We start from the raw sequence: 25,682 nt of genomic DNA, 5'->3' as shown, positions 1-25,682 counted from the left end.
TTCCTTCCTTCTTTCTTTCTTTCTTTCTTTCTTTCTTTCTTTCTTTCTTTCTTTCTTTCTTTCTCTGGTTCGTGTATCAGGTTGCCTCCTGTGACTAGAGCCAGCCTGGGTGGCCTTGGGCAAGCTGAGCAATCCCAGGATGTCCCTAGAAGAGGGTTAGGGGGTTAAACCCCTCCTGAATATTCTCTACCTGGAAAACCCTTTTTAAAATGTTGCCATAAGTCAAAATTGATTGACTGATTGATGTGAATCAAAATTGATTTGATGGCAAAAAAAACCAAGAGAAAGTTTAAAAACAAAAAAAGAAGCAAAGCAAAGTGAAGATTGCATTCTTTAAACCAGTCCTAGACCGTTGGGTTTTTTTCCCCAAGACATCTTGCCATCAAAATATATATATAAAAAATCGAATTCTTCATCTCTTTTTCCTTCGGTGTTTACATGCTTGTTGCTACCTAATCCCTACTGGCCTATGGACGGTGAGGAAAAAACCATCACGTGCTATGACAGTCAGACATCTTTCACCACACAGGAGAGCACCTCTTGTGTTTCATCATCAAGCAAGAAACTCGAATCGTCAACTATGGTTGATGTAAAAGCTTTTGTAGATCCTGTGAAAAGATGGCATAGTATTGTTTCAAATTTCAAAAATTCCCTCTGGTACTGATGGATAAAATAAGATCTCTATACCTTGGAGACATTATGGGTTGCTGTTTTTAAAAAAAGAGTGGCTACTATGGAATATCACATTTTCAAAGGATATAAATGTGACCTCCGAAATACTGAAGATGAGAATCCTATTCCAGAGAACAAGAACGCCCTGCTTGCTGTAAATGTCTAGTTGATTTAAATACTCCACCAGCTTTGGAACGAAGGAAGGTCAGCAGTCAGGGCAAAAGTCCACATGCATCCATCATTTATCACAGCCGGAAATGTCACAGACGAAAGGCATTTGTGTGTGTGTGTGCGGGGGGGGGGGGGAGTTGCAGTCCTCACTGACACTAAGAGCTGAGTCTCACAACACCAATTATTGATTCAGAATGCCAAATGAGAGTTCAGGAAGAAAATCGCTTGAGTCTTTTAATAGCAGAGTAAGAACTTGTGCAAAGAATATGTGCAGATAGGATGATGGCTAGATTTCCAGCTGGAAATGGGAATGACCATATCCTCCTTCAATGTCAGTAGTGTAAGTTGAGGGTCAAAACAAACAGCAAAATTAGACCATCATTAGAAGTGAACTTCTCTGAAGTGGTAAAAATGCCTTCATTTATCCTAGCTACACATTTTCCGAGGACAAATGAGCTTTTGTCTTTGCCTCGCTCATCAGAAGACAGGCCTGGCCTTTGCTTCATTTGCAAATCGTACGCTCTGGTACAGGTAGTTTGAAGGAATGTGTCTCTAGAGGGAAAACATTTTTGCTGCCTTCTAAATGCAACGCTAGTCCATGGCCAGTTGCTACAGACTTTGCTGAAAATTCACCTCTTGCATCCCATTTTCAGAGCTAGGAAGAGTTCCATTTTGAGATGACAACCGCCTGTCATTATGGTGACTGCGAGCTGTTGTCGGCCTCCCCCCCCAAAAAAAAGAACTTTTCTAGCTCTGCCCTTCGGCATCAAAGCTTTCAGTCCTACTCTAATGTTGATGTTTAGTGGAGAAAGGAAGAGCAGCTGGGACATAAGTGAGACAATGGAAGGGGTCTCTCTCATTTCCATGGAGCCAGACAAGTGTGCAAGAGTCCCAAATAGAAGCAATTCTGGGAGAGGAAGGTTCAAAGGTCATTGATGTCCATGGGCACACCTTTCCTGTTCCTCCTCTCCAACTGAGTCAGTTACTCAATTCAAAGAGGAGAGGAAGGAAACTCAAAGAGCGGCTGATCCCAGCCAAGGTGATGATGGCAAGGACCTCAACACCCTCTGAGGATCAGATCCCAATGTTAAGGGGAACATCCTCTGCTTCATCTTCTTCTCTTTTTTTGCAGTTTCCCTCCAGACACGCAATTCCTTCAAATCTCCACGCCCTGGGCAAGGAGACGGCAAACAGCCTGTGTTCCTCTCCCAATGACCCGTTGCAAAACAAAAACAAGCTTGTTTGCAAAATACAGATGGAGGCCAGCTTGCCTTTACATGAACAAATGCTCCATCAACAGTTAAGGAAACTCTCTTTCTGATGACAAGCGAGCTGTATTGTCTAGTGGGGTCCTTAGACGGTCTCCCATCAGACAACTCATGGGAAGCCTTTCAGCATGGGGAAAAGTGAGTCTGGTGGCCTTGCACTCTGCCAGCCTTAAAAAGGCAGATCTGGAAACAGCTGGGTGCTTTAAAAATATTTCTGCCTTGAGTATAAATGCTAGCAAATTCACCCACAATCTGTCTCTCGGTAATTCCAGCAAGGCAGAGCAGTCTGGCGGCTAGGCTTCAACAAACTCCATGGGCTGACGCAATCTGCCTCTGGAAATCTGCCCCTCGCTGTCGAGCTTATCTGTAGACACCATGCCAGGGTGGAACGTTAAACCGCTTGTATATGTAGTCCTGCGTTCAAATAAATTTGCGCAGCTATACATATTTTTTAAAAATTACACCCATGGGATTAATCTGTACGAACGCCTGCTGCTAAGCTAACAAAGATGTTTCAGGCCAGACCTGGTGGGTTATATATGACCTAAACGGATGGATCCACTTGAAAGAGAACAACAGGGCTTCGTCATACCTAACAGAGGATTCATAACACTGCCATGTTAATGATCGTGTATGGATAAGGGAAGGCTGCCCTCCCACCCCTGTGCCTCTGAGTTCCATACTCCTTAACAAAAGTTACAGGCCTAAATCTATTGTTAGTGCCAGGTAGAGTAGACCCGCTAAGTCAATGGAATTTACACAGACATTGATTTGCCACTCGCTACACGAATCATTTTGGGATCAGCAAGTGGAGTTGGGACACAAAATTAGGAGACGAGAAGCAACATTTGCATGAAGCACTTTTAATCACATTCTCTCTCTTTTTTTTTCTTATTTATTTACGTTCAATGCCCTTATCTATACCCCACTTTCCCCCTTTGCTGGAGATACCCATACCGGCTAGCCACAAAGACACAACACATTGAAAACATGAAGGAAATACCTTTCCATATAAAAACAAACAACCAAAACATATAGAACAGGTCTAAACATCAGCGAAACTTGACACATTTTCAGCAGAGCACAGAGCCATGTTTACGTCAACATCAACACTCAAAAGCCAGCTAGACACAAATTTCCCAACTGTGATAGAGCACTGGAAAAGCATGCAACAACCAACCCTCTCAAAGCAAAGAGTTCCATATATTGGTTGCCACTACGGACAAGTTATCTATATCATCATCATTGTCTTAGAAATACAAAGCTGGAAGGGACCCTATAGATCATCCAGCCCAGCCTCTGTCAAGGAGGCTCAGTGGGGAATCAAACCCCCAACCTCTGGCTAAGCAGCCAGTGATCTAAGCCACGGAGCTATCCAACCGTTGATAACAATCTTAGAACTGCATTGCTGGAAGGGGCCCTATAGATCATCAGGTCCAGCCTGTATCAAGGAGACACAGTGGGGAATCGAACTCCCAACCTCTGGCTCCACAACCAGATGCCTATCCATCAGTCCCTCTCACATGTCCCCACCCCCAGCAACTACATGTCAAAGGCCATCTCGGATAACGTGGGGAGGGGCACAACCTTGTCTGAGAGGATGTTTGCCAAAGCTTAGAAGTAACAATAGGCTTTAGTTTCTTTCCCCAGCAAATAAAAGCTCTTCTACACACATCCCTGCTATTCACTCCTACTGTAAGGTTTCCAGGTTTATATTTAGTGTCACTTTGTCCTGCGAGACAAGCGTTTAGCGCTATAACACTTCTCATTTGCAGCTGATCACTGGAAGCTTTCTGTTAATGTCCAAAGAGACAGACTCTGAAGAGAAACTCTAGCACAGAAGAGGAGTTCTGAAACGTATTTAAAGACTGTTTTTTTAAGAAAAGAGGTTTTCTTAAAGAGAAAAGAAGTGGCTTTTAAAAAAAGAAGTTTTGACTCAAATCTGCTCTTTACAACCAAGGGAGAGAAAATGGGGATAGATTTCTTGGTTTCATGTAAAAGAATCCCAAAGTACAATGGCATTCCATTATGATTGCCTACTGAACATCAAATTTTCTTGCAGTGAAACTGAAACATTGTAGTTACTCTTTAAATTACTTTTATGGTTATATACGAGGCTTCACTAAATGGTGGAGAAGGAATATCACATCGTTTGAGTGCTGGCTTGCTCTGTGCCTTGTGTTGCTGCCCTTGGTTCTCCTCTGAGTGTAAAGGAGACAGAAAAATGAACCAGAGGAAACCAGAGGCTTGTAGTATTTCCTTTTTCTTTAAAAAAAAAAAGAGTAACTAAAAGTATCCATTTAGTTACTTTTGAGAACAAGAAACCAAAGAGTTAATTTTCAGTTTTTATCATGATAATTAGCTATCTGGGGACTAGAACTAGAATAAACTACATTTCCCAGATCTTCTCTTGCTTTCTGAGATAAGGGAGCAAAGTGCAAAGTGTGGCTTCACCACATGGCAGTGGAAGAATAACTCATTTCTCAGCTGGGGGTTTATGCTGCTCCTTGTGCAGCTACTTCTGGCTCTGGTGAAAGTTATGAAGAATTTGTGGAATTTGTTCCTCCCGGGAGGTCTAATAATAACGACAGCTATTATTCAATGCCAGCCAAAGAAGTTGTTATTCTCTCTATGGCTCCCCACCCCCATGTATTTTAAATACATCTTTTCCAAAACACATTGCTGTCCTTTATTTTATCAGCATGTCGTGTTTGATCTTGTTTTCGCAACCCAGCCTGGAAATTTCTCCCCTTGAAGTAGGGGGGCACACAAATCTTTTAAAGCAGAATCAAACAAATACATCTGTGAGGAAATGGCACCTTGCAATCTCCTCTGTGTGGCCAGTGGGGAAAGGAATGGATCCTCCCAGTTTCAAATCATCCCAAAAGCTCTAGACAGTACAGGTAATGGTGAATCATAGAATTATAAAATATTTGAGTTGGAAGAGGTCACGTCCAACCCCCTGCTCAAGGCAGCAATCCAAATCAAAGTACAGTCGTGCTCCACTGGACGATTACCCCGCTCTACGACGAATCTGCTTTATGTTGACATTTTGCAATTGCTTAACAATGTTTTAAATGGTTTTTTTTTTGCTGTGCGATGATCGGTTCCCTGCTTCAGGAACTGATTTTCACTTTACGACAATCAGCAAACAGCTGATTGTCAGGTTTCAAAATGGCCACCAGCTGAAGAAAATGCCCCCCCCGCTGTTTTCTAGGATGGATTCCTCGCTTTACAGGCACTGAAAATGGCCGCCGTATGGAGGATCTTTGCTGGACGAGCAGGTATTCAGCCGACTGGAATGCACTGAACAATTTTCAATGCGTCTCAATGGGTTTTTAAAATTTCGTTTGACGACGTTTTCGCTCTACAGCGATTTTGCTGGAACAAATTAACGTCGTCAAGCGAGGAACCACTTTAGACATTACAGCGTGTTGTCTAATTTTCTCTTGAAGGCCTCCAGCGTTAGAAGGCTCACCACCTCCTGAGGTCACAGGTTCCATCTTCATACTGCTCTAATAGTTTTCCCTGATATTCAGCTGAAATCGGCTTCAGCCCACTGTTGCGTGTCGTGCAATCTGGAATGAACAGATCCTGCCCCTCCTCTGTGGGACTGATTACCTTTCAAGTGTTTGAAAAGTGCTATCCCATTATCTCCCCTCAGGCTTCTTTGTGCAAAGCTGAACATGGCCCGTTCTTTCCATCTTTCCTCACAGGGCTTGCTTCCCAGTCCCCTGATCCTCCTTGCGGCTCTTCTCTGAACATGTTCCAGTTTGTCAGCACTTCTTGACGTGCAGTGTCCAGAACTGGCACAGCGCTCAAGAAGAGGCATGGTACTCTAAGTTGCAGTCCAGAACATCTGGAGGTCCTCAGACCACATATGCCTGCAGTACATCCTGCCTTCACCATACATGGGACAGAAATGGCCCAAACATCACCAATGTATTTACAAGTTTACAAGTCAACGGATTATACAGATCAGCTCCAAAGAGGCTGAAATGAAACCCAAAGGTCTGTCCTTGATGTCTGCTCTTTGATACCTTTATTTATACAAACATCTTTCATTCAAAACTGCAGACCCTGAAGTGAACCAGCCCAGCGCTACCAATCTAATCCAAGAACGAATCAAGTATTCTCAAGGTAACGTGCTTCATTATATGGGAGCAAGATGTGTTTCTCTCGCCCTTTCATCTCTTTCCGAAAAAATGTGACACTGTCAAAATAATCCACATTGTTCCCCGAGAGCACCAGAAATAGTTTTACAGTTGCGATCCAAACCCACTGACTCTTGCTGAAGCATCGCCAGCGGACTTTGGAAAAGGACCTCAGTCAGTCCCCGCTCCTCATGTGTTTTGTATTATCCTAAAGTTTCAAGGCTTTTCAAAATACCAAATGAGCGTCAATTCTCTTCCTTCAAACAGAAAAAAAAAACACTCATGTTTTAGGGTGGTTGTTTTTAAAAGAGAGACAGACTTCAATTATCCACTGTGATTCCTTCTTGTCCTCTTGTCTCCTGTTCATAAAGCCTAAGGTTTTAAATAGTCCTGCATGGGATCAAGTGTCACCCTTTAACAAAAGTGAAGCACTTCAAAACAATAGATTAGAGCGACAAGTGAACCACTGATAAACCCTGTTGATTCGGAGTCTCTTGGGCGAATTTCCACCTTTCCTCATACAGTGGTGCCTCGCTTAACGGCGATAATCTGCTTAACGACGATAATCCGTTCCAAGAAAATCGCCGTTAAGCGAAAAAAAGCCCATTGAAACACATTAAAAACCTTTCAATGCATTCCAATGGGCTTTAAACTGACAGTCCAGTGCAGATCCTCCATACAGCGGCCATTTTTGCTGCCTGTATAGCGAGGAATCCGTCCCAAAACACAGTGGGGAGCCATTTTAGTTACCCGGCGGCCATTTTTAAACCACCTGTTTAAAAATCATCATTTTGCGAAGAATCGGTTCCTGAAGCAGGGAACCGATCATCGCAAAGCAAAATCCCCCCATTTGGACCACCGTAGTAAAGCGGATTTGTCGTAATGCGGGGCAATCATAAAGCGAGGCACCACTGTATATTCTCCTGTGGCTCTGATTGCAAACCAAAGTTCAGGTATATAGGCACGCCTGCATCAGGACCGCAAAGCATTTTAGAAAGCATAATAAACTAACTTTAAGACAGCTGGAAACAAGCAGTTAAAACAGAGAGATAGCTGACGCTGAGAGACACCAGAGGTCAACCAGTTTAAAACATATCGGCAAACCCCCTAACTTCTTATTACAAATGAAGGATGTTTTTTAGCAGCAGAAAAAGAAAAGGTAGTGGGGGTGAAGATCTTGCTCCGTCTAGGCTATGTTAGGAAATCAAAACCTGGCTAGGGGCAAACCATTGCACCATTAATGGCCAGTCCACATCGGTCAGCAGGTAGAGGATAGTCCTCCTAACCAGAAGGGTCTTGTTCTGAGTCCCATCAGACCTGGAATCAGCCCTGATCTTCGTCAGCCCTAAATCACCCTTGATCATCTTCCTTTTACCAAAGAACAAGGTTGTCACCCAAACAACCTGGCGGTCTAACCAGAAGGCTGTAACGTCAGAAAGACTGACGTGGTAGAATATCCTTCCACCATTATTACAAGTCCAGGAGACTCTGCTATGTATTCAAGGCTATGTATCTCAGAAGCTTCGAGAAGTTATATTTCAGATTGCAGTTGCCAGGATCCCTCAGCCTCCACAGCAGGTAGCGAAAGCTGGTGGGATACTGGGCTTTGTAGTCCAAAATGGCACCTTTTTCCAAACTGCATGCAGTTCATAATGGTATGGCTTGGGAACCATTGATCGAACGAACAAAACACAATGTGTGGCTTTGGAGGATGAGGAGGATGATAAGGACCGCAAAAGATCCTTTGAAGAGAGGGGTACCCCTAAAGTTCCCTGAAATTAAACGTCTTTGGGAATGTTAAATTCTGCTGTGGGAAATGCTGAAATGGCTGAAATTCCTGATCTGTCGGAAGGGCTCCTGGCCGAGACAATTGGTGTTTTCTGCTCTTCACACACACGTGCCCTAAGGAGATACTGGCTGAGCCTTGACAGAGGCGAGACAAGTCCTCAAATGTGGATGGACAATCTTCATCATAGATGGCAGCTGACAGAGAAAGAAGAGATTAAAGGCACCTTATACCTGTTGACAGCCCTATCGCGGCTGCAACTCTGGAGAGAAGAGGGGGTCATTCCAGTTCATCTCAGCTACACTAGTCCTCTTTTTTTTTTAAATCATTCTTGTAGTTACAAGATTCAACGTGGTGAAAGGAAGTTGCGATAAGCTTTTCTACTGCCAGCTGGTTTTGTCCCCCGATATCAGAAAAAAAAGGGGAACCAGGCAGATTTCCTGGCTTTGCTTGGAGAAACGAGGAAACATACACGTCAGCACAACTTGTTACGGGTGGGAGGGAAGTGTAGGCAGATTGAGAGCCTGAATACATGCCCCCTGTTATCTTTTCTAGATCTACATGTAGATTGGTAGTCTTGGGATTCGCACACATGGAAGCCAGCTTTGAGGGCTTCTCTATTACACTCAACAGCCTTATAGGCCCCTTCCAACTCACTGTTCATCCCAGGCTTAGGATGCTTTTATCTCCTGCACCGCCCTTCATAAATAATAAACAACTTTCTCTCTCTCTCTCTCTCACTCTCTCTCACTCTCTCTCCTTGAAACCAAGGAACAAGTATCTGTTTTCAAGGTCAAACAAGCTCTTCAGAATGACTCTTTGGGGGGGGAGACTATATGTTTCAATACCTTGGGGGGCACTATCCCCCTCTTTTAGGCAGGGCAGTCTTCCATTTGAAGGGTGGCCCAGCTCAAATCTGATCCAAAGGTAAAAAAAAAACAAAAACCCTCTAAGGAGGCAGATTAGGGACCGTGATGTTGTCCATCATCCACAGGGAGCATCATCTGTGTGGCAGACTGAACAGCCGGCATCCAAGTTACTGGATCATTCCTCATATGAGTAAGATGCAATGTGATTCTATTTAAGTTGTTGCTGCTGATGGTGGTGTTGTTGTTATAAAGCCTTTCTAAAATGTGTATTTTTATAGATGAATGACTGCATGCAATTTTAGACAAATCTGGGGGAAACAAGGAATGCTTCCAAAGTATGGTGGTGAAAGGGGTTGAGTAACTGAGTAATTACCTCTGAGTAATTGAGCTTCCACCCCCATCCCTACCTGGATTTCTGCCACTTGCGCAACATTTTCTCAGCATAAAAGTAGTTTGTTTTCCCTTTGTAAAGCATATACACGCAGAGAGAAGGACTGGCTAAAGTAAGCAGAGAAGGAGTTGATCAAAAAGATACAAGCAACCCATCTGATGCTTCTAATTCTTTTTAAAAAAATCCATTCAACCAGTAGCTATGTTGTAGCTTATTTATATATATATTTTAAAAAGCAAAGCAAAGTGTCTTACTTATATACCACCCCACGGTGCTTAAAGCTCTCTCTAAGTGATTTGCACCGCCCCTCAAGCAAGCTGGGCACTCCGTTTACCAACCCCAAAGGGATGAAAGGTTGAGCCCACCTCAAGCCAGCTACCCAAACCCATTAGGATCGAACTCAGGTTGTGAGCAGCATCTTCACTGCAGAACTGCAGTTTAGCCATTCTGCCACAAGGCTCCTATATGTACAATCTATCTATCTATAAATTGTTCACACAAATGGAAAGCAAAAATATTTCATCAAGACCCACCGTCCAGATCTCGCTGTCTTGAGGGCAAGGAGAAACATACGGTAGCTCATTGTTTTTAAAAGTGCAAAATGACAGACATGAGGATTGAGTGCCAGGCTCCTACCCTGACCAAATACGTGCTTGTGAACGCACGCAACAGAGTGCAAAAGACGTCCTTGTGTCAAATTAGATTATAAAAACCCAAGAATTTGCAAACCTTTGAAACAGCACATTGATCAAGTCTTGTCCACCCTTGGACACGACCACTGCTTTGCCTCATCTCTCGTCCCCTCCCTGCAGCCCACCTAAACTGCCTTAAGGAGAAATTCCAAAAAGATTAAGGTGAGGGGGGGGGGACTTCCTTTCACCAGCCAGTTCTAAGATAATCATCCTGACACCACTCCAGTGAATCTCAAGAAATGATGTCACCACTTGGGAGAATGAAGCTGGCAAGGAAGACAAAAGTAGACACTTCCTCGAGGTAGCTTGTCGTAAGTAATTTGAGAAAATTGCGGATTTGCAGAGTTGAATACCTCGCAGCAGAGGAGGCAGCGCCGAGAGGCAGTTTAGGCCCTGGAAGGAGCCGCTGAACCCAAACCCAGACAAGTTTCTCCGGGTCCGGGATTTCCCCCCCCCCCCAATTTCAGCGACTGAGAGTTTGAGATGCAGAGTGACAGGCAACGTGCTGAAGACCATGGTCCCGTTGAGCGTGGCAAGAACAGAAGGCCGAGCAATGCTCGCTCAAGAGTTTGGAGGTCTGTTTGTGGCACTATCCTCACCACCCTAATTGAGGGTGGAATGTGGAAGAAGCAGGATGTAGGCAAGTTGTGGTTACTCACTGCAGAATCAGACTTCAGTTGCACTCATAACTCGGACTTGGACTTGAGTCATTTAATGACTCGATTTGCGACTCAGAGGCATTTTCAAGTCCCTATTCTTTAAATGAAGAACACCGTAAACCTAGAAGAAGCTGGTTCACAAGTCCCACACACGTCCCACAGAGAACCCACGCATCCCTTCCCTTTCCTCTTGGGGAAAAGCTTGTCTTTAATAAGGACTTGGGGCTCGGGACTTGGTTTCAAAGAGTCAGACTTGGATTTGGGACTTGGGACTAAAGGCTCAGGCTCAGATCCAAAGACTTGTCGACGTCCCTGGTGGGACGTGAAGATGGAGAAGTCCACCCTACTGCACCAAACCAAAGTCTTGCCCAGTTCATCGTAACCCATAATGAGCCAATGGCTAGCAAGTCGCACTGTGTCCCCAGTCTTGTATCTGGAGAAAATTCTTGTCCTCAACCCCTCAACACAGAGACTTAGGAGTTCTGGATTGTGGCAGACTGCAGGTTCAATACCTGGCTTCTGCAGTTAAAAGGATCTAAGGTGACAGGTGACAGGTAAGCTCAAGAACAGACTTTCTGGAAGACTCCTAGCATGCAGAGAAGAGAACATTCATGGAAAAGGATTCTGTATAATGCACTTTCCTAAGTTCTAATCAATGGCAGCAGGGTAGGAATCGAGAGAGCTCTGTGAAATGACAATAAATCGGGGTCTACAGGTTTTTCTGAACTGCCCATGAATGGGTTGTGTTTCAACCTGATGAAGTGGAATTTTCTCCAAGAAAGCTTGCAATTTGTTTGATTTTTTTTTAGTGGCCCAATAAAAGGCACCGCCCACTCTGACACCTCTGTGAAACAGTTAGCGTGGGTCCTTCGTGACCATGTGCAGCAATTAGTGGCGAAGTGAAAGTGATGTAACCGGGAGGGAGTTGCGGGATACGATGTGTCATCCAGGCCCAAGACGCCTCAGAGCCAGCGTTTCAGCGCTGTTATTCCTCCCCATAAATCTTTCGGCAGTATTTAATCCTGTGTCATTTGCAACCGCATCCAGCTGTTTCATAGCCCACAGTAACCAGACATAAAATACACTTTTAAACAAACAGTTTAAAGATCCCAGCTATTGCTACAGTCCTGAATGAGCGGCAGAGGGTGGGGGGGGGGGGGAAGGAAGACGATTGCAGGCATGCTGTTGAATGATGATATATAAATTAAGGATTCCCCAACTGTAAGCTGCCTGTAGGCAAGTAACACAACAAGACACTGTCAAACAGGAATCATCTGACCATGTGAAAAAATTGCAGGCAACAGCTCTTAGAAGGGTTGATCCATAAATAAGCAACACTTATTGTTTGTCTCCACATTTCAGTGGCTATGAGGTGATAATCACTGTGGTGCAGAGAAATACAGCATTATCACCAGCATTAATACCAAAGGCAAGCCATATATAGAACAAAACGGCACTGATAGTAGCATAGCCACTTAATACGTCCAACAGGTTAACCAAGAGGTTTCTCATAATTGTGAGAAGTTCTTTGATCTGCTGGGAGAGGGAGATGTATCTCCTTGTCCAGTGCTTCCCAACCTTGGGTAACCCAGAGGTTCTTGGACTACAACTCCCAGAAATCCTGGCCAGCCCAGCTCGTGGTGAAGGTTTCTGGGAGTTGTAGAGATGGGCAGCTATCGCTTTGGATCAGTGGTTCTCAACTATTCATTCCCAAAAGTCCCAGCCAGCACGGAACCATGCCCATTGGGAGTTAAAGCCCTAGAAAGCCAACAACAGAGAACAATGTTTTCTGGGTGGGATTGAACAACAACTCCCATGACTGCTCCCCATGGAAGGGGTGATGGGATTTGCAGGCGCAGAGCACAATATCTGGTGGGCTACACATTCATACCAGATGGGCCCCCAAGCAACTGTGAAACATAGCTCAGTGTGAGATACTTTTCGGAAGCTCATGAGTTCATGAGCCTCTCATAGTGTATGTCTGTTTGGGTAAGGATGTATCGTGGATCTCCTATTTTCCATCATGTGGTGCCGGCTCTGCCATTAGGCAGAGTGAGGCATTTGTTGCGGTCGGTAAATCTCACATCATGTCGTGAAAGGGAAGTACAACTTTAGTTTTAAAGTCTGCCTTTACTCTATGTTTTTACTGCCCAAGACAGAGAGGAGAGATGTGTCAAATGTTCTAATTTCTGGACTAAAATACACGAGGGGAGGAGTTATCCATTTGCTTCTTCACCTAAGGCCACCTCTGCTATTGTGGGCCATCTTTGCCCAGGCAAACCAATCTCGCCTGCAAATTCCTTACCACTATGAATTCCATGATCCCCAAGAACTCTTGATCCACAGCCCAGTAGGCTAGTAATCCAGCTGCAGTCCATTTCTGCTAAGGAAGGCTTGGTAAAAGGGGGAAAAACAAGCCCAACAGGGAGATGGTACAATTACTCAACAGACTTCTAGCATGTGGAGATGGCTGGGCTGGTTTCCAGAGAGGATTTTGGTAGCAAAAGGCACTAAAGGTTCTGTAGAAATGCTTGTCGGGCCAGAGGGGGTGAAGGCCTGAAGGACTCATGAGATGAAGAAGAGGAAGAAGAGGGAGGGGTAGTGACAAGGCAAATATTTTTACAAAAGTAACCTGTTTTTTTAAAAAAAAAAAACAGGGGAAGGAATGTTTGTGCGGAAACAGTAGGCTGTGGTTTCACAAGAATTTCGCTGCCTTTAATTAAACTGTTTTATGAGGCTGGGAAGCCACTGGCATGCCTCATTATGCCCCACCATCTCCCCAAGCTTGGTGGAAAGCATTTCCAGACTTAACACGGAGAAAAGGTCAGAAGCGCCATCTTTAAAATGAAAAGAAGAGGGAAGGGGGGGGGAAAGGGTCGAGGTGGGAAAGGTAGCATTTTTCGGACACTAAAGAGGGCGAAAGAGTCATTCGGACTTGGTTCCGGCAACACCTAGATTAGCAGTCGAGTGGAAAAATATTCCAGGCACCAAGACATTGGGGTAGCCAACTCTCAAGCTTTGACATTTAGGCTCAAGTTCTGGAGTTTATTCGCTGTATCCAGATTTCGGGCCCGTTTGTCCTCTTGTTCCCCTTTCCACAAAGCAGTTCTACCTCTAAAACTTTTGCCTGCCTTGCCTCTGTGACATCATAAGAGCTTGAGCATGTGATACGGCAAAGACCCGCCCCTCTGAAATCATCTACTCTTGGGCTTCTGTTGCGCAGCCTCAGGAAGCGGGATGCTCTTGAGCCGACAATCCTGATTTGTTTGGGGTTTCATCCTGCCATCCTGCAGATCGCCTACAGCAAGGCATCCGATCTGCCTTCCTACTAGAGATGGGCACAAACCACGGGTTCGGAGGTTCAGTGTGGTTCGTTTTCCTGCTGGACAGTTGATCCGTGGTTTGGCACCCTGCCCACTCCAACGGGCACCGAATCGGTGAAAGTGCCCCATCCTGCCACCTCCGGGCGCTGCCTCCCACTGGGTGCCTGCTGGAGGGAGGGAGGGAGGGAGGCACCAAACCACAAATCAGTGGGTTGGCCAGGAATCAAACCATGCCAAACCACCAAGCCGACAGTCCATACCCATCTCTACTTCCAACCCCATCCGCTCAAGTGCCTTTAGAGACGGTGGGTTACTTAGCTTCAGCCAATGGGCCTTGGCCTTTAGCTGTCATCCCTTGAGACAAGAGAAGGGAATTTTTGCCTCTGTGAACCACGCTTTGCATCTGTTCGCCCAGGGTGGTCCAAAAAAAAAAAAAAAGGACCTTTTACCAGCTCTCGATAATTGGGGGTAGAAATCCCAAAGAAAGGGAGAGCCATTGAAATGAATGGATTCAACTTCCCATTGAGTGCTAATGTAATGTAAATGTGGAGTGCTCTCTTTAAGCCGCGTCTGACTTAATGGGCCCTAATGAGGTTTTAGAAAGCATGTGAGATATTCAAAAAAAGTGGCTTAAGCCTGCCAGCTCCCAGTCAGTTTCCATGAATGGGGAGGGGGGGTTGTGGCAGGTGGGACAAGCCAGAGGGTCACCAATAAGAGGTAGCGCATCTCTGTCCCAAGGAAGGATCTAACCCTGCCTTGCTAGCTAATTGTGGTGCTGGCAGCCAAGCACTCTTCTGCCATCCCGGATTTGAGCTGAGCTTGGTTTCCGCAAACCCACATGGGCACTCTGTGGTGCGAGAAATATTTTCCAGATGAGCTTCTGTAGCCCCTCTGGCCAAGGCAAGGCAAGTCACAGGGGAACAGCCATACCGCCATAGGAGAACACATGTTCGCACGTGAGAGATCCCCTCTTTAAAGAGCTCCTTCAGGGCACCACAGCTCCCCGAACTGTGCAGTCTGGCCTCGGAAAAAAGGAACTTCCTTAAGCCCTTGGAAAGAATCAGCTTAGAAGCCTGGCTTCCCATCTGCCGGTCGGTGACAACATCGGAACGGGACTCAGAAGCATTCCTTTGTTGGGCTTCCACCTCTAGAGTCCCCCACCGCCATGCCCCCCCCAAAAAAGTAACTTTTGGGAGCCCTGCAGGAGACACAACTCAGCCAGATGCTTTCGCTTCATAGAAGGCAAGCTTCCTGTGTTCTGTCTAGCCGCTCGCTCGAATAACAATCAACAGGAAAGTTAAAGACGTTCAGCCACAGCCACGCCGTGGCCAGCCTCCAGGCGCTGTGATCATCAAAGCATTCAAAATTAGTCCAGACTTCAGTCCGAGGCGACCTGGGCTTTCATGCAATTATATCGGCCGAGGCATTTCCCGCCCTGGAATGACTTCCAAATCAAGCTTTTGTTTCAGACACAGGCTGACCAATTAATCCCGCATCTCCTGAAAACACAAGAGCTGCGCACGCACAGCGCAGTGCGCTGGTAGCGAAAGTGAGCCACGGCATCAGCCCGGCGGCTGGAGGTGCGGATGCGAACTCCCCTGATGTGAGCAGGATTTTGAGTTGGGTCAAATCTCTTGGAAACGTTTTGACAGACAGACAGACACACACACAAAGGGCATCATTCCAAAACAGAATATTTGCCCTTCCCTGGGAGCTGAGTGTTGCTGTTGATTTTTTTAAAAAAATTAGATCATTTGCACACTAGGCGATTTCTGCCCACTGATTGTTATACACGGAGCTGAAGGCATGTAACTTTTGTCTGAGACAGCAGCCGACAGCCAGGAAGAAAGTTATCGCCACCCTTTACAACATTTAAGCCATTCCTTACCCTCCGAGTCCTTCCAAATCTGTCTCGGCGTCTCTATAACGCCTCTCAGAGATTTCTGAGTTAACAACATTCAGTTCATCTTGGAAAACGCTGGTCGAAAACACCCACCGGAGCCAGCACCGTTTATTTCCAAGGAGCCTGCCTTCCACCAAACACACGCTCAGAGTTAAACCAGACCAAGCATCCAACTTCAGATATTTCGGTACGAATGTAACCCAACGCATTCCAAGCAAAAACCACTGAAGGGCATTCCAAAGCATTCAGGCAGTTTTTCACTGTTCTTGGGCTAGTGAATCTGACCTGTGGTCGGGGCTCAGCGCTCCTTGTTTAGCAAAGGCAAAGACTTCTCCCCAAGCCGGACAACAAAATGAAGAATCAATCATTCAGGCACATTTTTAATCATAGGGTGGTCTAATCCTGCACAGGGCAGTAAACGGTCAGTTTGCCCTTCAGAATAATTCCTCATCCCAGTCCTGTAACATCTAACTGCAAAGGAGGAAAACAGATCACAATGCACCTCCTTGGCCACTGGACCCACTTCCCAAGGTTTCCCTCCTCTGCCTCCCTTTAGCACGAATGGTATTATTGAATACAACGGTCCTTTTTTTGACAGTCAGGACGGGACAGGCGAGAACCCCGAAACGGGTCAAGTTTTGGGCAAGGCGTGAATGCTCAACTCACCTCTTCCTCGGGCTGCGTGAAGGCTTCAAAGTAGAGCAAGGTCAACACCAGGTAGCGGGCAAACATGTTGGACCAACTGAGCACAACGGCCCTAGAGGTGGGCCCTCTCGGTGCCAAGGGCTAACAAGCAACAGATGTACAGGATGCCTTCAAAGTCTTCCCAGTCCTCCCGGGCCGCCAGCACTCAATGCATCGCTCTCCCTCGCTTTCTTTTTCTCTCTCTCTTGTCTCGTTCGCTGTGCGCTAAGTAGCAGGAGCTTCCAGGCTCAGCCGCTCGGCGGGCTCTGAAGACAACTGGTAAGCTGATCTTTCCACGTAATGACTTCTCCCTGCTCCCAGAGAGGGGGGCACAGACGACAAGCGAGGAGCTGGGGAGAGAGGTGGTGGTGTGTGTGTGTGTGTGTCTGTGTGTGTGTGTGTGTGTGTGTGTGTGTTACTGGTATTAAGTAAAGAAGGGGAGGGACCAGAAAATTAGCAATGACAAGTCTGGCATCTGTTCTGATTTATGCAACTTTAAGATATTACACCAACTTTTCTTCTTTTCCCCCCTTCCCCCAGTGCAAGGAATCTCACCAGTGCCTTATTAACTTAGGCAGGCATGACTGGAGAATCTAAGGCTGAAGGTGCCTCCGGACAAGGAAAACACGTCCAAGTTGGATTGTCGCACTGCCGTTATACTGCTCTCCTCTGTCCCATTCTCTCCAGAAACTGACCAGCACTTTTGACTGGGATGTGCACAACTCCACCAATGACAAATCGCCAAGTCTTTGGGCAACCTTAATTTTGCAGGAGATCTTTCCAAGGCATCTTTCAAGACAGATGGATCTATGTCTCAAGCTCAGCCCCCACTGGGGACGAGCTTGGAAAAGCGACCCTAGTGTAAGACATTGCCCGGGAGGCCATCCATCTCATCCATGGTTACCCCCTCCTTACCAAGGGAGGCAGATAAGTAATGCCTGTGGCGAGGAAACTAAGCAGAGAGCATTGGACGAAGTGGAGGGGCAACAGGAGTTTGACCTACCAGATCCACTCTCTTCTCAGCTTGAATTTACATAAAGACTATGTGCTGGGCGTAGACGCAGATCCATGTTTTTACTCCTGTGGGTACAACAGAAGAGTTTGAGAAACGTATTGTTGTCATCTACAACCCCGAAGAAGTCCCAATGGCAATGGTCATTGGGGAAGGTGTGTGTGTGTGTGTGTATGTGTGTGTGTGTGTGTGTTTTAATTTATATACTGCTTCACTAGTACACTGCTCTCTTCTGGGCAGTATACAACAAATAAACACAACAACAATCCATCAAATTAAATTGAAATAAAAACACATTGAGAATACCAATAAATTCAAATTTCAAATACCTCCTGTCTCTGTTGTACACAGCCAAGTTCTTTTTGCTACAGACTCACATCTACCGTTGACTGCCCATAACATTTACTTTAATATACACAGTCAGATGCTAAGGAAACCATCAGGCCCACCTGCAGGGCCTGGCATCCTCAGATGGGAGCTAGAGCCCCAGGTCTTTCCTACCATGGGCCACAACGGACCCCTATTTTAATTTCTCCCAGGCTGAGCACCAAGGAACTGAGTTTTGTCGCCAACTCAGGCTCCCCAACTGTGCTGCCGACACAGCATTGTTTCGAAGCATTATGGGAAGTTAAAACAGCAGCACTCAATGCTGAGGACAGCATTGCTACCAGAAGCTGACATTGACATCCTGTCAAGGTCTAGCAGAGAGCCCTTGGCCAAGATTCTCTGCAATCTGAACTGGGGTCTGATGACAACAAGCTCTCCGACATTAATACCGGGCAGAGCTATTGCCCTTTCCAAGGGCAAAAAGGTTACCCCATTCACTTGCTCCCTTCCTTGCTTATAAAAGAAATGAGATGAGGCGGGAACATCTCCAGAAGATGGTCTCCTGATCGAGTGGTCTCTGCTCAACTTCCCTTTCTACAGTTTGTTATGAGCTCCTTGCATAGCTCTGACAAACTCTCACCTTGGGCAAAGTTCAGCCCAGTTTTGCCCCAGAACACATGCTCAAAAGAAAGAAGTGAAGAAAGAGATCACAGCACCAAGGGAGCTGACATGGACACCTCAGGACAACTGAAAACCTTGAAGACTTCTTTGTTTGAAGGGCTCCTCTCTCATATCTTCAAGATTCTTCAGATCAGTGGCAGTGGATTAGAGAGCCTTGCGTTGCACAAAAAATAATCCAAAATATCTCATCACACACATCTTCCTTCCTGCAACTGCAAGTCACTCTTGCTATCTCTGCTTGAACCAATAAATGCAGTTTCAAGTACGAGGGGTCAGAGAGAAAGCAGAAAGCAAAGCATGCTGCTTATATACTGCACCATAGCACTTAATACACACTCTGGGATGCTTACAATTGAATTATATAGGCTATGCATTGCCCACCCTCTCGAGCAAGGTGGGTACTCAATTTATCAACCTCGGAAGGCTGGAAGGCTGAGTGAACCTCAAGCCAAGGATTGAACCTGGGTCATGAGTACAGTTTTGGCTGCAGTATTGCGGTTTAGCCACTGCACCGCAAACGCTGTGTCATCACTCTCCACCACACATGTCTATAGCAGATGGTCAGTGTGGGTTCTCTGGATCTCCCTGGATACGGGCTAATGTTTGCCTTCTCTTCTTCTTCCCTCTCCAAGGCATCCACAAAATGCAACAGCATTTGGGGAGAACAATAAGAACTCCAGAAGCCGGTGATGCTAGCTGTTGCCTAGAATCAAAACAATCCCCCTTTTAAAAGATTCTTCAACCCTGTTTTGACCTGACTTTTTCTTTCTTTCTTTCTTTCTTTCATAAGAACACAAACCAGTTATTAAAGTCTGTGTGATGAAAGCAACCTTGAAGATGTTGGGATAATTCTCTTCTCAACCTTCTGTTGTAGATCCAGACGACACCGCTTCCAGGAAAATGAAATCAATTATGGAAACTGGTTCTTCTTATCCTTCCCCTTGCCCCATTCCCATTAATTAATGGGATTTAGCCTGTTTCTTTTTTTTCTGAAGACTATCCTTCCCTTCTTGTATAAATCAAGTGTGGAGGACCTGATGCCCAAGGGCTGGGTGCGGCCTTCCACTGGCCCCCATATGGCCCTGCTGGGTTGCCAGCTCCCTGCCCAGAACACCATCATTCCATGGTTAGGATTGAGTGCATATTTTGGTGAAAAGATGGTGGTTGTTTGGGCTTTGAGTGGATAGGTCACACCATTAGGTCACTGTGTAGCCCCCATGCACACTTTTTAGGTCATAACCACTTACATTTCCTCTCTGTTCATGAGAATATTTGTAGGATCTCGAAACACACAGATAGCATGGATGGAAAGATGAAGCAGACCAGGATGCCTTAAAGCAGTGGTCCCCAACCTTGGGCCTCCAGATGTTCTTGGACTACACCTCCCAGAAGCCTTCACCACCACCTTTGCTGACCAGGATTTCTGGGAGTTGAAGTCCAAGAACATCTGGAGGCCCAAGGTTGGGGACCACTGCCTTAAAAAGTATGGGGCAGGTTGGCCCCAATCTTTACATCCTTTATTTGGATCGAGACCAGATGAGTGGAGGGGAGGACCTGCACATCCCTGTATATCATACTTTTTTTAACCTTTACTTTTATTGGATTTTTACCTCGCCCCCCCCCCCAGACAAGGTCTACTCGGGGCGGCTGACATACATAAAAAACATAGCAAAGCAACATCCTAAAAACATTGAAAACATCAAATTTTTCATGGTGTTAGATGATGGTTTTAGTGAACCAAAAGAATATATATATGTAAGAATATATGTAAATGGAACTCAAGAACATATTCCCAGTAAAAGTACACATGGTGTAGCATTGGTTTCAACCTCAAAATGTCCTCGGGAAACAGATAGGAATCAACCGCAGTGAAGGAATGAAAAAATTTCAAATCCAATGACACGATGGGATGCAAATTTCCAGAGCCTGCTAGGGAGACAGGCAGAGAGCAGGCAACAGGTACACCCTCTTGATGATGTATGGCTGAGATCTGGGATAGAAAGGCAAAGCCCAAAATCAGGGGTGACCCATGGTGGCCCTTCAGATTTCATTAGATCGTACCTGGCCTGCACCAGGATGGTCTAATGGTCGAATGTGTCATCCCCATGGCATCCAGAGGGCCAATCTCCCTACCCTGGGCCTACAACAGCATCGGCACACAGATGATACTGGCGTGTTGAGATCTGAAGAGATCACACCCACCCCAGCAACAGATCCCAGACAAACTCAACAAGAATAGATCCCTGATTGATGCGACAAAATGGAAGAAGATCAAGATCCACTTAATATGGACTGAAATCCTACTGTACAGCTCTACTGACGCAACAAGAAAGATGCTGTCACCACCAGCAGATCTCCCCTAAAGACTTCCTTTTACAATTTTGGGGTCCACCCAGCTCGTGCACAATGATGCTCCCCGAAATCACAGAAGGAAGCCTTGAAGCAGCAGCAATCCGCCCCGGTTGACGATGCTACTCCCGTTGCCCAGGTAAACCCTGTCCAGCAGGATTTCAGCCACCGCGTTGTTGGTTCTGAATTTGCACTTTGCAACCGCACAGTCAAAACGAACAAAAGCTGCCTGAATGGTGGGAAAGAGTTTAATCTACGCTGCATACTTTCTATTCAGGCAACATCCACATCGTTTGGCAAAACAGCCAGGTGTGGACAAGAGCCTACAGCATTCCCAAGAATGTATGGGGTGGGGCAGAGGGGGAGAACGGTGTCACTGGGGCTTTCCCCCTCTCAACCCAATCAGGTCTCAGTTTACTGCAGGAAAGCCAAGGCTGAATAGCTTAGCAAATGGATTACTCATGCTCTTTAAAAGGAAAGATACATATGTTTAAATGCTTTCCTGGATCTAAGGGCCAGCTGAAGACTGAAGATTTCTTCTCTTCAAGATGACACATACACCCCTCCCCACCACAGCAAAAAAATTCTGCAGACCATAAAATGGACCTTCGGGGTTCTTCCCCGTCCCATTCCAGACTAAATTTTCTTCACCTTTTTGCCCCACACATTGTTGTCATCCTTCCAGTTTTGCAAACACACAACTGTTGGCTTCTGCCATAGGCTGGAAGCAATTTCCTCTCCATCCATATTACACAGCAGCCAGAGGGTGACTCAAGCGGACAGCTGTTTAGATCAAATGCATGCATGTATTTAAAATCTGCTGACTCTCCGTTCCCCCGGCTACTCTGTCTCTGCCTTTGCTGAGATCCCAAGTGAAACTTTAAGGGAGGTTCTCTCTGGGGTGGTCAACTCCTATCCTACAGAATGACTTTTTAGTAGGGATGTGCACTGGATTTGGCCAAAACACAAATTCTGAACCAAATTTGCCCGATTTGTATTGATTTGTGTGACGTCTAGACTAGAAGTATTATAACCAGGGATGAGGACTCAAGTCGTGGGGCTCACTGTTAAGTCAGACTTAAGTCACATCGGTAATTCGACTCAGGTTTTCCCCCCAATGTCTTGGACTCTACTTATGACTTGGAACCCCTTTTTTGGAGTGGGGGGAGAAGAGAGTCAGACTTGGGGCTTAGGACTCAGGATGTGGTGACAAAGACTTAGACTTGGACTCGAGACTTGGTACCAAAGACTTGGACTAGGGACTTGGTACCAAAGACTTGGACTTGGGACTTGGTACCAAAGACTTGGACTAGGGACTTGGTACTAAAGACTTGGACTAGGGACTTGGTACCAAAGACTTGGACTAGGGACTTGGTACCAAAGACTTGGACTTGGGACTTGGTACCAAAGACTTGGACTTGGGACTTGGTACCAAAGACTTGGACTTGGGACTTGGTACCAAAGACTTGGACTTGGGACTTGGTACCAAAGACTTGGACTTGGGACTTGGTACCAAAGACTCAGACTTGGGACTCAAACCCAAAGACTTGCCAACATCCCTGATTATAAGCAGACTGGGTTCCAGGGAAAAATGAAACAAATGTATGGATTGATATGGAACAAGACCAGAGATTGAACTGGATATTGCACAGGTCAATTCTACCTACAATTTTTTTTAAAGAAAGCAGACTAAGTTCACTAGCAACATTACCCCCAACCTGGCATCACACAAATGCCTTGGATAGCAGCCACAAGATACAAAAAACAACACTTTTTCCTGTTTCATCTGCCTCCCCAAGCTTCGCCCCACAGCAGAATGTTCCCTGGAACATGGCCTTGGGCACTGGAAATCTGACTTGCAAGGAACTGCTAGGGAGCTCACCAATGAAAAGTGCATGCCCCACCTTCCAAAATATTCCAGGTCCTTCCAATTTCCTGGCCTATCAACGGTGCTATGAAGCTGGAGGGAGAACTTGCCTGGGGGGAAAGCAACTAAGAAGTCCTCCATCTGCCATCTCCTGCCCAGGCTTGATCTCAAGCATTTATTTTCCCTGGCCTTCCTCCAGGCATTTCGACTCTAATGACAGATTCCTGGTCTCCATCCCAGAAGGATCTCTTCCCCTCCTGACAGCAGCTAAAGCACTGCCTGAAATTTTCAAAAAGCCTGTGGATATGCCATCATCCTTCCTTTGGGCTTTCCAATTTGACTGAAAAAAAAAAGGGACAAGCTTACTCTTAACTTTTCTTGCTAAGTTACTGAGAACGCATTTTGGTAGGACCAACGTATGAGACATTATCACTGCAGAACTGTCTATGTTGGGCACTTCTTTTCTCTCTCCAGAGTTCTTTTCTGACGTTCACCATGATTTTAAGGAAGTTCCTCAGACTTCTTATTCTGTCTTCAGTGCCACTGCAACTACTACGGCTGGTTCCATGATTGCGTGGCAGATGATTCAGGCCAACTGCAAAGTTTCAAAGTCTAACACCGGTGTTCTACATTGCTAGGCGCTGCGTGTCATAAAGGGTCCTGTTTTGATTTCTGGGCCCCAGAGATTACTTGTGTGCCTCCCCCCGACCCCAAAGTAGAATCCACTTGTGCTTTATTGAGAGGAAATTCCATCAGAACACTCCACTACTACTTCTTCCAGCAAAAGAGTCCACCCATGAAGTTATCAGGGACACCCAGGGAATTGCCGTTTTTCCGTGCAAGGGGAATTTAAAGTTGAGGCACCCATCTCGACACATCCCCTGCTAACTCCACACTTTTTGGGAGGAGAGTTGTGGTGCATGTATTGCACCTGCACAATGCCAGTGTATTAAAAAAAAAAAGCAGGTGTATTGGGCTGGATCAAAGTGGAGGCACATGCGCTTTGGCTCAGCAGCACAGAGAGGAGTGCGGCCGTTTGTGCCAGCTTCTACAATCAAAACAGCAAAGGCTATTCTAACATCACTCCCAACACTTGTCTGGCCTGGTCTACGCCTTCAGAGGCTCCTGATGAGCAAGGCTTGACCAGTGGCACATCTAGCAGATGTTAGGCTCTGGATGGAGTGGTCTTCAAGGAGAAGCTCTTAAACACTAACAGGCATTACACTCCTTTACTTCAAGTCAACCCTACTGTCTTGAGGAGCCTTGTTACTCATGGTCCTGAGTGGCAACATGGGCTACTGAAACAAAATTCTCCTCTGATGGAGTCACTGGGTAACACAAAGAAGCCACCAACAGGGCACTCCTGGCTAATCTGATCATGGACCTAATTGGGTTCTTATTGTGTGTTTCCATTATCTTTTGTGATTACTGCCAACACACAGACGGGAACACTTTTGTTATGGAACTGTGCTTAAAGCCTCTTGCCGGCTGATATCAAAGTGGATGCCCTGGAGGGTGGAGGGCTGATCACACCCAGCACGTCCAGGAGAAAAATTGGCCTTTGGATGCATTATTTGAGAGTTTATTATTATCTTGATTTTAAAACAATCATCATGGAGAAAGATAAACTCTGTTTAGAACATCGTATATAGCAAAACAAGGATTTTTAAAAGCTATGACTGCCTCCTCCAGAATTTTTCACCATAATTACCTGTATCCTTTTGCTAACACTATCAAGAATGAAAAAAAAAATCATTTCCATCCATTTGAACAAAATTGCCCTAAAGAACCATGTTTGATTTCCAGATAAATGTCTTCGTCTGTTTACTGGAGAAACACCAAGTTTCGGGCTCCTGTGCTTACAAGTGAGGCAGAGAGGGAGACCAGAGCTGCAAGCCGTATCCAAGTGAAGCATTTGAGCTCAAATCTTGAAAGTTAATTGAAACCCAGATCAAAACACATGGGATTAGACTTTGCACAGCTGTTGTAAGGGAATACCAATGCACCATCATCCCGAAAAGGAAACTTTAAACATAAAAACCTACAACAAAGCGAATTCCTGAGCCACTGCAAAGAGAATAGACCGGGGAGCACTAATCCTGCTCTTTTATTACTGGTACATTGGGCAAAACTTTAAGGACTTCACTATCCAGTCTATGAAATCTGCAACTCTTTGGGAAAGCCACAACATCTTTACAACGCATCCATCGTCTGTCCCTTCAAGTGGGCGCGATCCAGATTGTGTTAAGCATATACAGTGCACCCCACTGAAATCAATGGGTGGTCAACTTGAAGCCCAGAAAAAATCTAAGCAGTTGTAACTGTGGACAAGAAATTATGGTTAATAGGTACACGTACACCTTCAAAAACAAGCACAAAAGACAGGGAGTAGAATTGAAACAGAAAAACACTTGGTCATCCTAATGGGAAAGATGGAGATAGGGTGTTCTGTAAGTCTTCTTGGTGGACCACGAGAAAACCCTTCCTCTTCAAAGTCTTAGTAACAGTCCTCTCCAGTGTTTCAGAACCAAAAAACAAGAAGAGAGGAAGCCAGGCAGGAGGGACCTTGGCCTCCAGTTCAGTGGGTTTCAAAATACTATTTGTGGCAGAGGGTGGGGTGAGGAATTTTTACCCAGGTCCCAAACTTTTGAGCCTATTCATAAAGTTTGCCACTCAGGAGTAGGTGTGTTAAAACCAAAATGAAAACCATGACATCCTAACTTCTGGAGGCAGAGAATGGTAGGATGACTCCTGTACAAAGGGTTTTGAACACAAAGCACAATCTAGTGGTAGCGACATACACCTGCATAATAATACCTACATGGAAGGACATCACACTAAAATGAACAGAAATTCCGCTCGGCTCAGCGAAGG

General features: G+C 45.6%; 1 protein-coding gene across 3 annotated transcripts in view; it reads right to left on the bottom strand.

The window, feature by feature from the left end:
• Positions 1 to 25,682, bottom strand: part of THSD4 (thrombospondin type 1 domain containing 4) — a 275,769-nt gene that overhangs the window by 70,850 nt on the left and 179,237 nt on the right. Inside the window, exon 1 of one of the 3 annotated variants that reach the window (XM_020784857.3) lies at positions 16,555 to 21,832. The exons of the other annotated variants lie outside the window; for them this stretch is intronic. Coding sequence (XP_020640516.3) covers positions 16,555 to 16,620 — 66 coding nt within the window. The 5' untranslated portion in view covers positions 16,621 to 21,832. Of the gene's footprint in view, positions 1 to 16,554; positions 21,833 to 25,682 lie in introns of those variants that run through there. 3 annotated transcript variants of the gene reach the window in all.

Source organism: Pogona vitticeps, chromosome 12, assembly GCF_051106095.1.
Source record: "Pogona vitticeps strain Pit_001003342236 chromosome 12, PviZW2.1, whole genome shotgun sequence".
Taxonomy (NCBI): domain Eukaryota; kingdom Metazoa; phylum Chordata; class Lepidosauria; order Squamata; family Agamidae; genus Pogona; species Pogona vitticeps.
Note: the sequence above shows the minus strand (reverse complement) of the source record. Positions and strands in the feature narration are given on the sequence as shown.